At 40.3% G+C, this 13,647-nt stretch overlaps 2 protein-coding genes across 2 annotated transcripts in view; both read left to right on the top strand.

The window, feature by feature from the left end:
- SGCD (sarcoglycan delta) overlaps window positions 1–12,669 on the top strand; it is a 415,004-nt gene extending 402,335 nt beyond the window's left edge. The window contains exons 7-8 of the mRNA XM_057730163.1: window positions 431–554; window positions 4,174–12,669. Coding sequence (XP_057586146.1) covers window positions 431–554; window positions 4,174–4,347 — 298 coding nt within the window. The 3' untranslated portion in view covers window positions 4,348–12,669. The remainder of the gene's footprint in view (window positions 1–430; window positions 555–4,173) is intronic.
- LOC130850676 (RING finger protein 11-like) lies at window positions 1,379–3,606 on the top strand. Its single transcript, XM_057730164.1, has one exon. The coding sequence runs from the start codon at window positions 1,418–1,420 to the stop codon at window positions 1,880–1,882; it is 465 nt and encodes a 154-aa protein (XP_057586147.1). The 5' UTR covers window positions 1,379–1,417; the 3' UTR covers window positions 1,883–3,606.
- Window positions 12,670–13,647: the final 978 nt, after the last annotated feature.

Here is a 13,647-nt window from a genome sequence, read left to right as displayed (position 1 = left end):
CTAGGTCTGCTTTCTTAACCTCTATCCAATTCTGCTTCCACGAAGACACAGAAAGTAGGGCAAAGTGGAAAGAGTATCTACTAAATTCAGGAAGCTCTGTTTAGACCTGAGATTACCTTATTGTAAAAATAAACAAAACTTATGTAAGAATTTGGTTAATCATTGCTAAGGAAGCAATAATTGACTGGGTGTAAGACAGAATGAAGCCAGGGTCCTAGAACACCTTCCTTACTGTCTTTGTGTTGTGCAATGAAGGTAAAGCCCACATATGTTATATCCACCCTCATAAAGTTAATCAGGCATGCAAAGCTAGAGAAATTTCCTGATCAGACACCAAAATGTTGTCTCAATGTTCAGAGCATCAACTTCCTCCTAACTTTACTAAAACTGTGAAATGGAATCTTTAATCTTAGTCTTGTGTATATTTCAGGTTGGAGTCCCCCACCCGTTCTCTGGTGATGGAGGCCCCAAAAGGAGTAGAAATAAATGCAGAAGCCGGCAACATGGAAGCCACCTGCAGAACAGAGCTGAGACTGGAGTCCAAAGATGGAGAGGTAGGCTTGAGAGGGACAGAAGTCCAGAGAGACACAGTTCCAATGAGCTAACATTTCCTAAGACGCATCACTCCCTTTGCCTCTGAAGTTGATCCTACAGTGTAACAGCAAAAAAAGAGCCAATCTGAAGGTTTTATTTCTGGAACAAATATGTTGAACGTCAGGATTAGAAGCCAAATCCACAGTACATAAAAGTGATAACTCATTATTTGTTAAGTGCTGAGGTAACAGCATGTATTGCAAGAACAGAATTATAAGGATGGCTGTAAAAATGAATGCTATTTCCAAACTCATCACCTAAAAGTAGTTGGCTGGCATAATTAAGCTATATATCACACACATCTCTTTAGAGAGGAACTTAGTTTACTTGTAGACATTTTTAAGTGTACGTTGTATGTTTCTACTTTCATTGAAAATGGAAAAGTCAGATCTAACAGTGATTCCAATTCAGAACAAGCCAGAACTTAATTAGGCAATGAGAGGCTAAGAGATGAGAGACTGCAGATGTCATCCTCTTACCCCAGCGCAGTCCTACTTTGGTGAACAGAAGAGCTGCTTGTGTTTTTGCAAGAAAGGTAATCCAAATCCCCAAAGAAGATATGACTCAAACGCAAACTTCTGAAAGTGCCCTTACTGTGTTCAGAAGTGAATTTTTCTACTTCAGATTTTTTAAAAAGAGGAAAAATGTGTTTTTAAAGCAAAACTATTCCACCTTCTATATCTACGTAGAGGTTATCAGTCTCCACCTGCCTCTGTACACCAAGCCTGCCTTTTGATTGGTTTGGCAGGTGCTATATTTGTTTTAAAAGAGCTAGTCAAGACTGTCAAAACATCGCACAGATCACACACCGCAGCCCCGGAAGATGGGGAACTGCCTCAAGTCCCCCACTTCGGATGACATCTCCTTGCTTCACGAGTCTCAGTCCGACAGGGCTAGCTTTGGCGAGGGGACGGAGCCGGATCAGGAGCCGCCGCCGCCATATCAGGAACAAGTTCCAGTTCCGGTCTATCATCCAACACCTAGCCAGACTCGCCTGGCAACTCAGCTGACTGAAGAGGAACAAATTAGGATAGCTCAAAGAATAGGCCTTATACAGCATCTGCCTAAAGGAGTTTATGACCCTGGAAGAGATGGATCAGAAAAAAAGATCCGGGAGTGTGAGATCTGTATGATGGACTTTGTTTATGGGGACCCAATTCGATTTCTGCCGTGCATGCACATCTATCACCTGGACTGTATAGATGACTGGTTGATGAGATCCTTCACGTGCCCCTCCTGCATGGAGCCAGTTGATGCAGCACTGCTTTCGTCCTACGAGACTAATTGAGCCAGGGTCTCTCATCTGACTTCAAGTGAACCATCATTTTTGGTGGTTTTGATCTTTTGTCACTGAGCCCAAAGAGCCAGGGATTAGGAATTAAGATCATGCACAAAAGTTTCCTAAAAATTCCTGAATGGCTGCAGATGTTGGGGAAAAGTATGTGATATTTTAGAAACTTAGGGGGAAAAGTAGGATGGTATTTTTATGTAAAGCCTTGACCCAGTGTTCAAAAATATAATTGTATTTAGATCTTGTTATTGCTCCAGTACATAGGAATTGTGTAAAGTGTTACAGCAGCTTATATGTTTAAATTGTGTATGTCGAAGATTAGGAAAAAGATAGTGGTTGTTTTTCCTAAATGAAATAACTTCTTCCCCCCACCCAAATTCTTTTCTGAAGTTGCTGGCATTTGGGTCAAGGTTTTATTAAAAGCTACATTTTATAACACTGGCACAAAAAAAGTAGTTTTAAGCTTGTTTGCACAGTTCTTTTTTTCCATTGGAAATGGAATTCATTGCCTTAGGTCTTTTTAAATAGTGTATTATTATTGTTGGGGCTGGCTCTATGCTTGAAAACCAGTTTATTTATAACCTGTTATAAGTGCTATATCTGTTTGCAGTTAGGAAGTGCAGAATTCAAAGTGATCTCCTAGCTTGTAAGCAAACTGAGATGCACTATCCCTTTTCTATTAAAAAATGAGTTAATGTGTCAAGAAACCAACTCTAGTAAAGTGGGGTTTAATATTACCCTTTCTTATGTATTCTAATTATTTTGGTTGTTCATATGGTGATAATTAAAAAGTCAAGGTAAATTTTAAATATTGAGTTCTGATTTATTGAGCTTGAATTATGCCACCATGCTTATGTAAAAATGAAAGTGGCACCATGGTTAAACTGAGAAAAGTTTCTCAGTTGTAACAATTCTGATTTATTCTTTCCTGTGCCCTCCTTCCCTGTTGTCTTGAACCATAGCAAAAGGATACTGCATCTCTTCTTGTTGTAGTGCTGAGGTTATTGAAATTATATAAAACACATCTCAGTCTGTTTCTTGGAAGGAAAGTCCTGCTAGTTGACTGACAGTTCTAAGCAGGAAGAATTAAGATAAATGTGTTTCATGTTTTGCACACAGATGCAGAATTTGTATAACCACATGACTTCATAGTTGTTATCTCAAAAAAGAAGGAATTTCTCCTTTATCTTTTTCTTGCAGTTAATGTAAGAACACTCTGCATCTCTAAGCTTCTGAAGTGTTAGAGGTAGAGATGGTCTGGTAAAGATGTAGTTGTAATGTTTTATCCATTTAGCATGTGTTTATTTTTCCTTATGTACTCGAAGGTGACATATTTGTTCAGCTCAGTGATATTACAGCTAAAAAATCATTCATTAGCAAAAGGAGAAGCAATCTCAACCTTAACAAATCAGAAATGTTTCTTATTATTTTATATTGAGTTGAATATTTGACTTTAACACTTTCTACATACAAGACACAAGTCTCTTGAAGGGTTCTTCATAATTGCATTATAGAAGAATTTAGTATGTTGTAAGCACTTAAAGATTTGACATTCAACTATAGGAGTATCCATGTTGGTTAATTTTTTTATTAGCCCCATGATGACTCTGAGAAAAATTGAAGGAAATTAGATGATCAGGTTCTGTTAAATTGTTACATGTACCTTGCTTAAATTTTTGTTCATTAATTTATATCCAATTACATAAAGCAAATTTGGAGGAAACAAAAAAAAAAAAAAAAAAAGAGCTAGTCAGAGCTTTCAATTATCAAAACTGTCTCTGCAGACAGCTGCAGATTCCAAACCACACACACTTAGAAGTAGTGACTACATAACAGATACAGTTTATAGCTATCAGAATCTGGACCCTGGAGGAATCAATTATAATCCTGACAATCATTTAAGACCAGAAGTGCTGCATATTCTTGAAGCTGCATCACGCACATAGATGTATTTAGGGCCTGAGAAGTCCCATAATAAAGAAAATTGTTGCCCTGTCATTTCCAAATTTACTTCACTCTGGGAATCCATTCACATTCTACATGATACACTTTTACGAAATCCCAATGTATACATGACGTTGCCAGTGCAATGTTGTCTGGCTAGAATACAAGCTTCTGGGAGGGCAGAGACTTTAGCTGTCTTGTTCATCCCTGAATTCCCAGTGCCGACAATACTAAACACATAGTAGGTGCTCGTTTGATTTCAACTGAACATTCATCCGCTGTTTCGGAATGTCGAGAGGGTAAATAACAGGCTCTAACTCTTCCTTCCTGTTTGCTCTCTTTAGATTAAGTTAGATGCTGCGAAAATCAAACTACCTAGGCTGCCTCATGGATCCTACACACCCACGGGAACGAGGCAGAAGGTCTTCGAGATCTGCGTCTGCGCCAACGGGAGATTATTCCTGTCCCAGGCAGGAACTGGTTCCACTTGTCAGATAAACACGAGTGTCTGCCTGTGAGAGACGATGCATAGTGGACGTTGTCGGCAGCATCCAGGCCTTTTTCGGCTTTAGACCCTGGCTGCCAGCTATTTTTACTAGAACACAGAAAGCCTATCAAAGACCTTTTGTGTGTGTGTGTGTATGTGTGTGTGTGTGTGTGCGTGAGTGTGTTTGCGTGTGTGGGTGGATATAAATATATATAAATATATATAAATAAATATATATATATCCTCCATATAAAATGAGGTTTCAGTACAAAAGGAACCATGGGTGACCCTGTGATATCCACTGTCATTGCCATCCCAACCCCACCATGTACATGATAAAATCGAAACACTAATCCATGCCCAGTATTCCCCAAACCCCGCAGAATCACAGTGTATTGGCACTTGGTGAATATCCACCTCTATATCTGAGGCACAGCCTGTCTTCTCCTGTAGCTTCATTACAAGGCAGTGATGGCGGGAATTTGCAAGTCACAGCCAACGGCTGAGACCCGTTCCTTTTTTAGCTTTCCTGAAGCTGGCCAGTTTCTCCCTCTTCAATCAGGGATGGGGCAGGGCTGTACAAGTCAGCCAGAGGAACTCAACATGGCAGTGCTACTTTTGCAGCCAAATGTATCAGGGCTTTTGTAGCTGGATGAATTAGGAGGATGGATTTTAGCAAAGTTTGAATGGCTCAACCAACTCCTGCTAGCTTACTTCCTTCAAACTCACATATTATCCCACAGTCAAAACAGGAGCTGTAAATCAGCACAAAATAGGATAACAGCTGCTCCTCAGTCGGCTGGAAACTACTCAATGGGCTGACAGACAAAGAATAAATGGGCGATATGTCTCTATTTAAAGGGGAAAAAATGGCTCAAAATCTGTTACATCCTCTCTCTTGACTCTATCAACAGACTCCTACCCAAAATGATCAGGTCAATCCAAATCCTTGAGTGTGAAACCCCTACCCCCAAGAGAAGCTCTTTGGAGATGGAAATCAAAGAGCAGTGTTGGGAACTGAATTATTTTTAAATATGTTTCTGGAGGTTGGTAGGTAATTTAGAGGCATGCCTTTTACTTTTAAAGGCATGCACAAACTCTCTGCTTTCAATCTTCTTAAATATTTTTTCAATATTGGGATATTCATTTTCCTAAATTGACCATTGTTTTCTCTAAGAATAGTGACCCAAGAATCACAGATCTAAAGTACCACATGACCCCAGAAATGCTCACTGAAAATTAATATAGACTGAGTCAGGTGTCTTTATTAGAATCACTGTGTCCCCTGGGGCCCAGCAGTACCCACTCCCACATGTGTGGAAGCAGCTCCCTAATTCCCGCCATCAGCTACCTCCCATCACTCCACTTTCATCTTCACGCTCCAGGGTCACCCTGGCCAGCTCTTGTGCTGGGACAGGGGATTACACCATCTCTGTTCAAAGAGGGGGAAATGTGCCTATGCCTTACGTCAATGCACTCAGCAAGGAGAAGCACATCCTATTTATCTTGTTGTTACCTGTAGTTTATTTTGGGTGATTGGAGGGGAAGGGTTTAATGATGACTGGACATCTTAAATCTGGTAGACTAACCAAGTGGCTGACAGATGTGGACTCCAAGGAGCCCAGAAGGGAGACGTAACTGGTTTTGACCCCCGCCCCCGGATGCCACTTGGCAAGCAGTGGCCCCACAATCCTAAATGAAGTCGTATTTGTAAGCCTGAATGGCATTTTTTTTTCCCTCAACAGGGTTCTACTTTTTCTTCAGAGGGGAGATTTGCCATAGGAAATGAATAAGAGGTTTGGTATTTCTGAGTTGACTCCCAAGCATCAGGCAGAGTTTTGCACACATGGGAGGTAAAAGCAAGCTCCGTGTTGTTTAGTCACTTAGACGTGGGGGGAAGAGGGATAGTTCTAGCTTGACCAGTGGTCCTGCTGGCTCCCGGACCCCAGGCTCCCCCAGTTACTCCTACTCGATATCCATACAGAAGAACTGGATTGCTTAAGGGTGAGACTGTAAGATTGCTTAGGGACTAAAAAGGAAAACCATAAAAAGATACCCAATTGCTCTGGCTCAGTACATCCTGTAGGATCACACTGCCAGAATCTGCATGTCCCATACCCAGGGTTTTTCCAAGCCAGGAAAGGCCCTCCTTGGTGACTGGGAGCATCTGCCCCATATCTTTCAGATCAACAGTAGCGCCTATACGGTCCTTTATGGCTAAATACCTGAAGACAAAGGTTTTTTGTTTGTTTGTTTTTAAACAGACAGACCATCTTTGCATTTTGTCCTCTCAAGTATATATTCTAAGGATGACAAAGAAATGGAAAGTTCCCTGAACCTCTTGCATCTAAATGTTGTTCTAATCTTTAAACGAAAGTCTGAGATCAACACCTTGGGAATTTTATACCAATAAAAAAGACTGGTGTGATCCCACTTGCAAAATTTAATCCTAAAGGTACTCAGATCACAAATAGAGTTAAAAGAATAATAGCAACCAAGAATAGAAATCAAGCACTTATGGGGACAGACGTGATATAAAATTCTGATTTTCATTTGTGCTAAGTGACTATAACATACCAGGTAATGAGCAGGAAGTTTGGTGTGTATTAAATTATGTATTTCAGTTCGGACTTCAGAATTCGGTAAATGCATATTAAGTCCTTCAATGTACGTTTTTCCTCCTCCCAACTTCCTCCAACTAGAGTATCTGTCCATGGTCATGAGAAAAAGTTTTACCTGAATTCTGGAAAAAAAATCTTTTACATTAAAATCTGATACCTTTAATTTATAAAAATGAGATTCTTTCTAATCTTTACTATATCTTCTAGACAATCACATCTCTCAGTATATTAAGCAGTGGGTGGCATAACAGTTTAAATGAATCTTCAATATTCTAGAAGTTCTAGTACATTAATAGTCTTCAGAAAAGTTTCATAAATTAAAAGTTGATCTCCAAATATGTTTAGCACCTAGTTCTATTGGATATCTGTTCAATAAGTTGTTAGAGTTCATTCTTAAGAAACTACTAGAGTATGATGGAGGTTTTCAGAAACCCTTTTGGTGGCATCAGTCTAGGTGGAAACTTGATACGAAGCTTTATCTTTCTGTTACCCAAGAGACAGAGCCTATAAACTTGAATTGGCTTTGAACTACTTTTAGGTCAGTTTTCCCTTGGATGATTTTCATTGTATGTCCAGCACCAGAGACCAAAGATTGCTTGAGGCTTGACTCTAGCACAGGGGTCAACAAACTCTGGTCCCTAAACCAAAAGGAACTCATCACCTGTTTTTGTAAATAAAGTTTTATTATAACACAGCCACATCCATCCACTTACTTATTACATATGGCTGATTGCATACTGGACCAGCAGGGTTGAATATCTGTGCCAGAGACCTCTTGGCCCACAAAACATAAAGTAGTTACTAACTGGTTCTTTAGTAAAAGTTTGCTTACTCCTGACACAGTGGTCATTTGTAGCCTCACTTGTGTTGGACACAGCAGGGCAGAAAGTAGATGATAGCACTACATTTTCATGCGTGCTTGGGAATATAAATTCGTGGCTACAGAAAAGATGGTCCACCTTACACTGAATGTTAAAAAGATCCACTTGTCTGAGAAACACAGGATTCTTGGAAACAGGGAAGACAGAATTAGGGAAAGGTTTAGTGGAAGAGGAAAGCTGTGATCTGCCAAAAGGTTTTTCCTAGGACCCATAATATATTTAAGGGGTTCCTTCAGTCAGCATCATTGTGTGACAAGAAGTGAAGCAGGGGTCCTTTGATTTAAATTTAGAAGAGACTATATCTGCAATCTCTACCTAGAGGTTTCCATCTCACCTTCCCATATTTCCAGAAAGATGCCCATTCTCTGGTCCTCCGAAGAATATTTTTGACTTCCATCTTTTTGGCATCCATCACCTCAGTTATTCACACCCACAGTGAACTTGATTTCCTGCTACCACATCAGGCTTGAAGGGTTGGTGGGACCAATAAATAGAAATATGCAAAGGAGCATCTGAAGCATATGTAGGATGAAAAAATTAGAATTATTTAATGACGCTGCTGCTGGGATATGGGGAGGGGACCAGATTAATGCCAGTATGATGTTGTTTCCAAGGATCCAGGTCTTTTTTCTTTGGTGTAGGAGGAGTACAAAAAAGACCTATTTTGAATTCCAACATCACTGCCTCTGTGTGATAAGGCAGGTTCCTACCAGAGATGTGTCCCTTCAGTCAGCACCCATATTGCTCATCCAGGGCTTTATATTCATATTCAGTATTGTTAAAATAGCGTCAGTTAGTAATGATTCTTTGTGAGTATGAGTATTCCTGTTAGGGAGGAAAGGTGTTTTTTTTTTTTTTTTTTTTTTTCTTAAATAAAAATACCCACCATTTACCAGACCCCAATCAACATTAGTTAAAGGAGTCCTTCAGCATTTTATCTGGATTCAACTGAAAGAGGATTAAATTGGCCTTCACAGGAGCAGCTATATAAGAATATCTTGCCTTTGTTTATTTTAGGCAAAAGGTAGCCTGATGTTTGGACCAAGGAGGTAAATAGATCCATTTAAGCACCTGATCCTTATTTTTTAAGGCTCTCTGAAAGGTGAAAAATCTCATTTAAGTGAGTCGTAAACAAGACCCTTTCCTCTCTTTCCCCTGCTCTGGAAAATCTTAGGCACAAAAAGAAAAACAAAGCAGTTCCTAGAATGATACATTTGCATGGTGCCCCAGTAGCAGGTGGGGGGGAAAAGTCATAATAAAAGAAACAAGCTTAGAAAACAGGCCTTTTATCTCAAAGATAAAATGTCTCTCTTTTGGTCTTTCATCACTTTCTCCTCCGTGGAAGGCTCCCCTAGTCCCAACATATTTCCATTAAAATAGTCAAAGCTACTGCACTGGGATGTCAGATGCATCTCTTTCTTTGTGGTAATCAGAATTTAAAATTACACAGTTGCCTCTGAATTTCTCATTCACAAAGCTAAACCACCGATAAGAGATAAAGTGCTCTGAAGCCCGCTGCTTCAGAAGGCACAGCACACCACATTAGCACTTTCAAAAGCTATGTGATTTCTATGGTTCTTAAAAGCTTTCTTCATAATGGAGTCCTTGAAATTTCTCAAGACAGGTCTGAATGGCAAAGAGCAAAGAATTATTTGTGGGAGGTCCTCATTTTGAGTACTGTTAGAGCACAAGGATAAAAGAAAACATCCCATTTGGGGTGATCCATGACCTGTGGGCTATTTTCTTTGGTTTTATCCCACCCAACCCCTTCCTTTTATAGATACTGATGGAGTAGGAAATTAGCATCTTTCCTTGAAAAAAAGAGAGCAGTTCAACAGGATGCAACAGGAGATGTGATGTCACAACAGTATTAATGATGTTATCAAATCCATCAGTAAACAGTCTCAAACATAGCAACAGCAATGCTGACGCCTTAACTTCTGCCCAACAAGTGGTAATAGCAGTTCCCCTTCTGTGAGGTTTGCAATGGAACAGAGGAAAAGTTGCTATAGGCAAGAAGTATTTTTAGAGTCCAAAGCCAGCTGTCACAATGGGAAACTAGAATAGTGTTCCAAAATGCCTCATTAGGCGTGTGGACACCCTCATTAAGGAATGAAGGGATTTTGCTTCATCCCTGAATGTTAGCTAAGGTCAGATAAATAAAACAAGCATGAAGATGCCCTCTTTGGGAGAAGAAAGAAGGAAACATCTGTCTTACCTAAAATCTACTCTGCACTGCTAGACTCATCTAGTAGTCCCACTTCTTCCATTGTCTTTGCAGCCAACTTCTACATTTGGGTTATTTTGGTGAAATCAGAGAGAGCTCAGGTTTTTTAAATCCCAAGCTGATCCATGAGATTACACAGGAGCAGTATAGCAAAGGACTGTCTGAGGGCGGGAAGATGATATTTGTTGACAAAGAAGACACTGGTGCTTCTTTAGTCCCCATATTCATGGAATTCATGAGGTCCTAATATTTGAGGGATCATAGTTTCTTTTGAGAATCTGAGCAAAGTTCTGAAGCTTCTCTTCAAAAAGAATCACATCCATGAATTTTGCATAAGGTCAAAGAGGTCTCCTTGGACCCAAAGGCTATTCTAAGACATGGCAAGAGTTGGATCCTATTTCTCCAATTATAATAACATTTTTTATTAACTAATATTCATTGGACACTTACTGTGTGTGAGCACTGTGCTAAGTGTGCTTGAATAAGTGCATTCACTTAGTTCGTCCTCAAATCAGTCCTTTGAGTTAGGTTCCATTATAGTTCCAACTTACAGATGTGGAAACTGAGGCTTAGAAAGGCTGGGAAACTCGTTCAAAGCCACTAGCTAGAAAAGGGCAGAGCTGGAATGCAGGTCTATCTCCAGGCCACTATGCTGTGAAGTCATCAACATGTCAAACTATTTTTCGAGCTGTTAAGAAGTGCTCCTACCAGTTTTTAGACTAGTCCTTCTTGGGTAGATGAGGCTATAAAACTTTTATCTCCTTCTTTCTATTGTCTCTCATCTGTGGCAGCATCCAGTACTGAAAGACAGATACCTAGAGTGAAGATGTAGATCTGCCTGAATAATAGGATCTAGAACAACAAAAAAAAATAGTTTGCTCTATGATTCTTGCTAAGTCAGGCTTCTTGTCCTTACAAATTTGGAGATGCCTGGGTTGTCAGCCCTACATTTAAGAGAAAACTTTAATACTCAATGATCTATAGTTGTGGCTAAACAAATCAGCATTTCTCCTCACATACCTCTCCTTCCCCTATACCTCACTTTAAAAGACAAACATCTTATTTTAGGTGAGGTCTTTGATGACATTTGGTTATCATTCTTCCCTACTTTTATTCGTGGTGACTCCAGAAAAGAATTAAATACAAATGAACTCAATCATCCCTATTTCCCTATAAGAAAATAAGACTAACAAGAATTCAATTAGCACTAGGCATTCAGGACCCAAGCTGGCCACTTTGGCTGGGATAATGTCTTGAGTTCCATACCCCATACCTCGTCAGTCATCACTGGTCCATAACCCTACCTTCCCCATGTGCAGATTTTTTCTCACCAAAGCATTTGGGCTGTCACTATCAATTGATCTGAGTTGGAAATGGGACCCACCTGCCAATTCTTGTTGCAACAGTGGCACCCTTTAACCTTGAACCTGTACATTTGACACTGGTGTCCTAGTTTCAGCACAGGTTTGTGGCATTCCAATGACTAAGGGAGAAGATGAGTGCCTCTGAGGTTCCTTACAACTTGGCGGCTTTGGAGCACTTTCATCTTCTAAGCTAAGGGATCAGGGTTTGATCTCTAAGAGTTAAAAGACCTACGACCGTTTTGAAGAATTAGCTCAGCCAGGGACCATCCAAATAGGTTAAACCAGTATGCCCTGGCACGCAAGTCCTGCTGTCAACCTCCCCCACCCAGAGCTAAGCGACCACAGCAGCAGAGGGTGGAGTCCATCCTGCTTTGCTGTGCTTTCTCAACAGCACATGTCTGATCCCCTGGAGGGCTGTGGACAGAGCCTCGCGCTGCTCCTAACACAGTCACCTCCAGTGCCAGCCAGGGTCCTGTCATGCTCCTGTGGCTCAGCCACCCCTTAAACCTTAGGAAAGGGATGAACTAAAAAAAAAGTCAAAGATCCTCTTTTAGGGTAAGTCATTCAGGGATTTTCTTTTACTGGTGTATGTGTCCAAATGGCAAATCAGGAAGGGGCACCTTTAAAGGGTCCCATGGAACTAACATCACCAGAGCCAGCAATCAGGTTCCCTAATAGAGAGGGGAGATCCTGACAAAGTATAAGGAAGAGTTGGCAAACCTGAATTTGGGGTAGACAACAAAACTAACCTAATTTACATCCAGTGTTTGGTGAGGGGGCAACAGAGTTTTCCTTCTGTTAACCACCTCCCCAGTCAAGTTTCTCTCTTTTTGAGGCCACAAAGAAGCAACGACACACTTCCTAAGGAGGTCATGTTTGAGAAGGAAAAGGTAGGGGACCATCCATCATTGCACTGGCTAAATGCACTCCTGGAGAAGCCAGATTCTGGTGCTTTTCACAGTAAAGATAAGGTCATAAAAGTCCTATTCGCGTGGAGATTTTGAAAAAGGAACCCCATTCCCATAAAGCACTTGAGTTCAGCCTTTGGATTATTTTTTTTTATTTGGTTTTGTTTTGTTTTTCTCTGGGTTTGGGTGTGATGTAAGAAGAGCTTTTTAGTTTTGTTTTGAATAACATCAATCCTTGCACACTCTATGCAAAAATTTTGTAAGCATTGCAATAATGCTATGAATTACAAGGAACTATTTTAACTTTATTACACTTTCTGTATAAAAAAATTTGTATTTAATATTATTTCAACTGCAGTCTTGTAAAATATATTAATAAAAATAATGATTGGTAAGAAGGAAAGCACCCTTGTCCACTTCTTTAGGGAATTCCACTTTCACAGTTGATAACTCAGTTACTCCTATTGACTCTGCCACAGAAATAAATTTCCAGGTTAACTTCTCTTCTACTTCTCTTTGATCAGTGGCCTGACATGTTAGTCAAGCTGTTTTGGTTCTTAGGAAGAGATTCACACAGGCTGCTTTATAAAAGAGAGCTTATTATAAGGTAATACATGGCCTGGAATTGGGGAGTCCCCAGGACTTGGAGAAGGTAAGGGAATAGCCATCCTCTACTGCTTTCCTCAAGACCTAGGCAGGTTCCTTTTGCTAAAGTTTACCACTCCAGTCTCTAAATCAGTGAAGAAGCCAGTCTGCTTGCTTCGTATCAGGTAAAACATTTTTAATCAGTCCACCTTAGCATTCCTGGTCAGCTGATGGATAAGCCATCTTTAAGCCAGTTGCCCATCCCTGGTCCAGTTTTCATCCTCTTCCACAGAACACCCTAACCCTGCTCCCCTAGTTGGGGACAATGTATGATAGAAGGATGTCACGGCAGAACACACCACAGTCAGTCCTCCATTTCAGCATCTCACCTCTCCTGGCCTTCCAGAGTGCCACGTTTCTGCACATACTATTCCATCCACCTAGAATGCCCTTCCGTGTAGCACCACTCTATCACAGGATATCATCCCTCAGGATTCCATTCCCATATCATCTTTTCTCAGCCCTTATCACTCTTGCTTGAATCCCCCATTAATTTGTTCTAATTTCTTTTATTATCCTATATCGTCCTATGGTTTAGCTATTTACCTATCAGCCTGGGATCCTAGAATGCTTATATTCATTTTTAAAGTTTATAAAGAAATAATGACACATCTAAATAGATTCTCATAATTACATGGTACGGTAGAGAGGTCATTTCATCATCTAGAAAATCTAAGACTAATTT

This window comes from Hippopotamus amphibius, chromosome 1, assembly GCF_030028045.1.
Source record: "Hippopotamus amphibius kiboko isolate mHipAmp2 chromosome 1, mHipAmp2.hap2, whole genome shotgun sequence".
NCBI classification, from domain to species: Eukaryota; Metazoa; Chordata; class Mammalia; order Artiodactyla; family Hippopotamidae; genus Hippopotamus; species Hippopotamus amphibius.
Note: the sequence above shows the minus strand (reverse complement) of the source record. Positions and strands in the feature narration are given on the sequence as shown.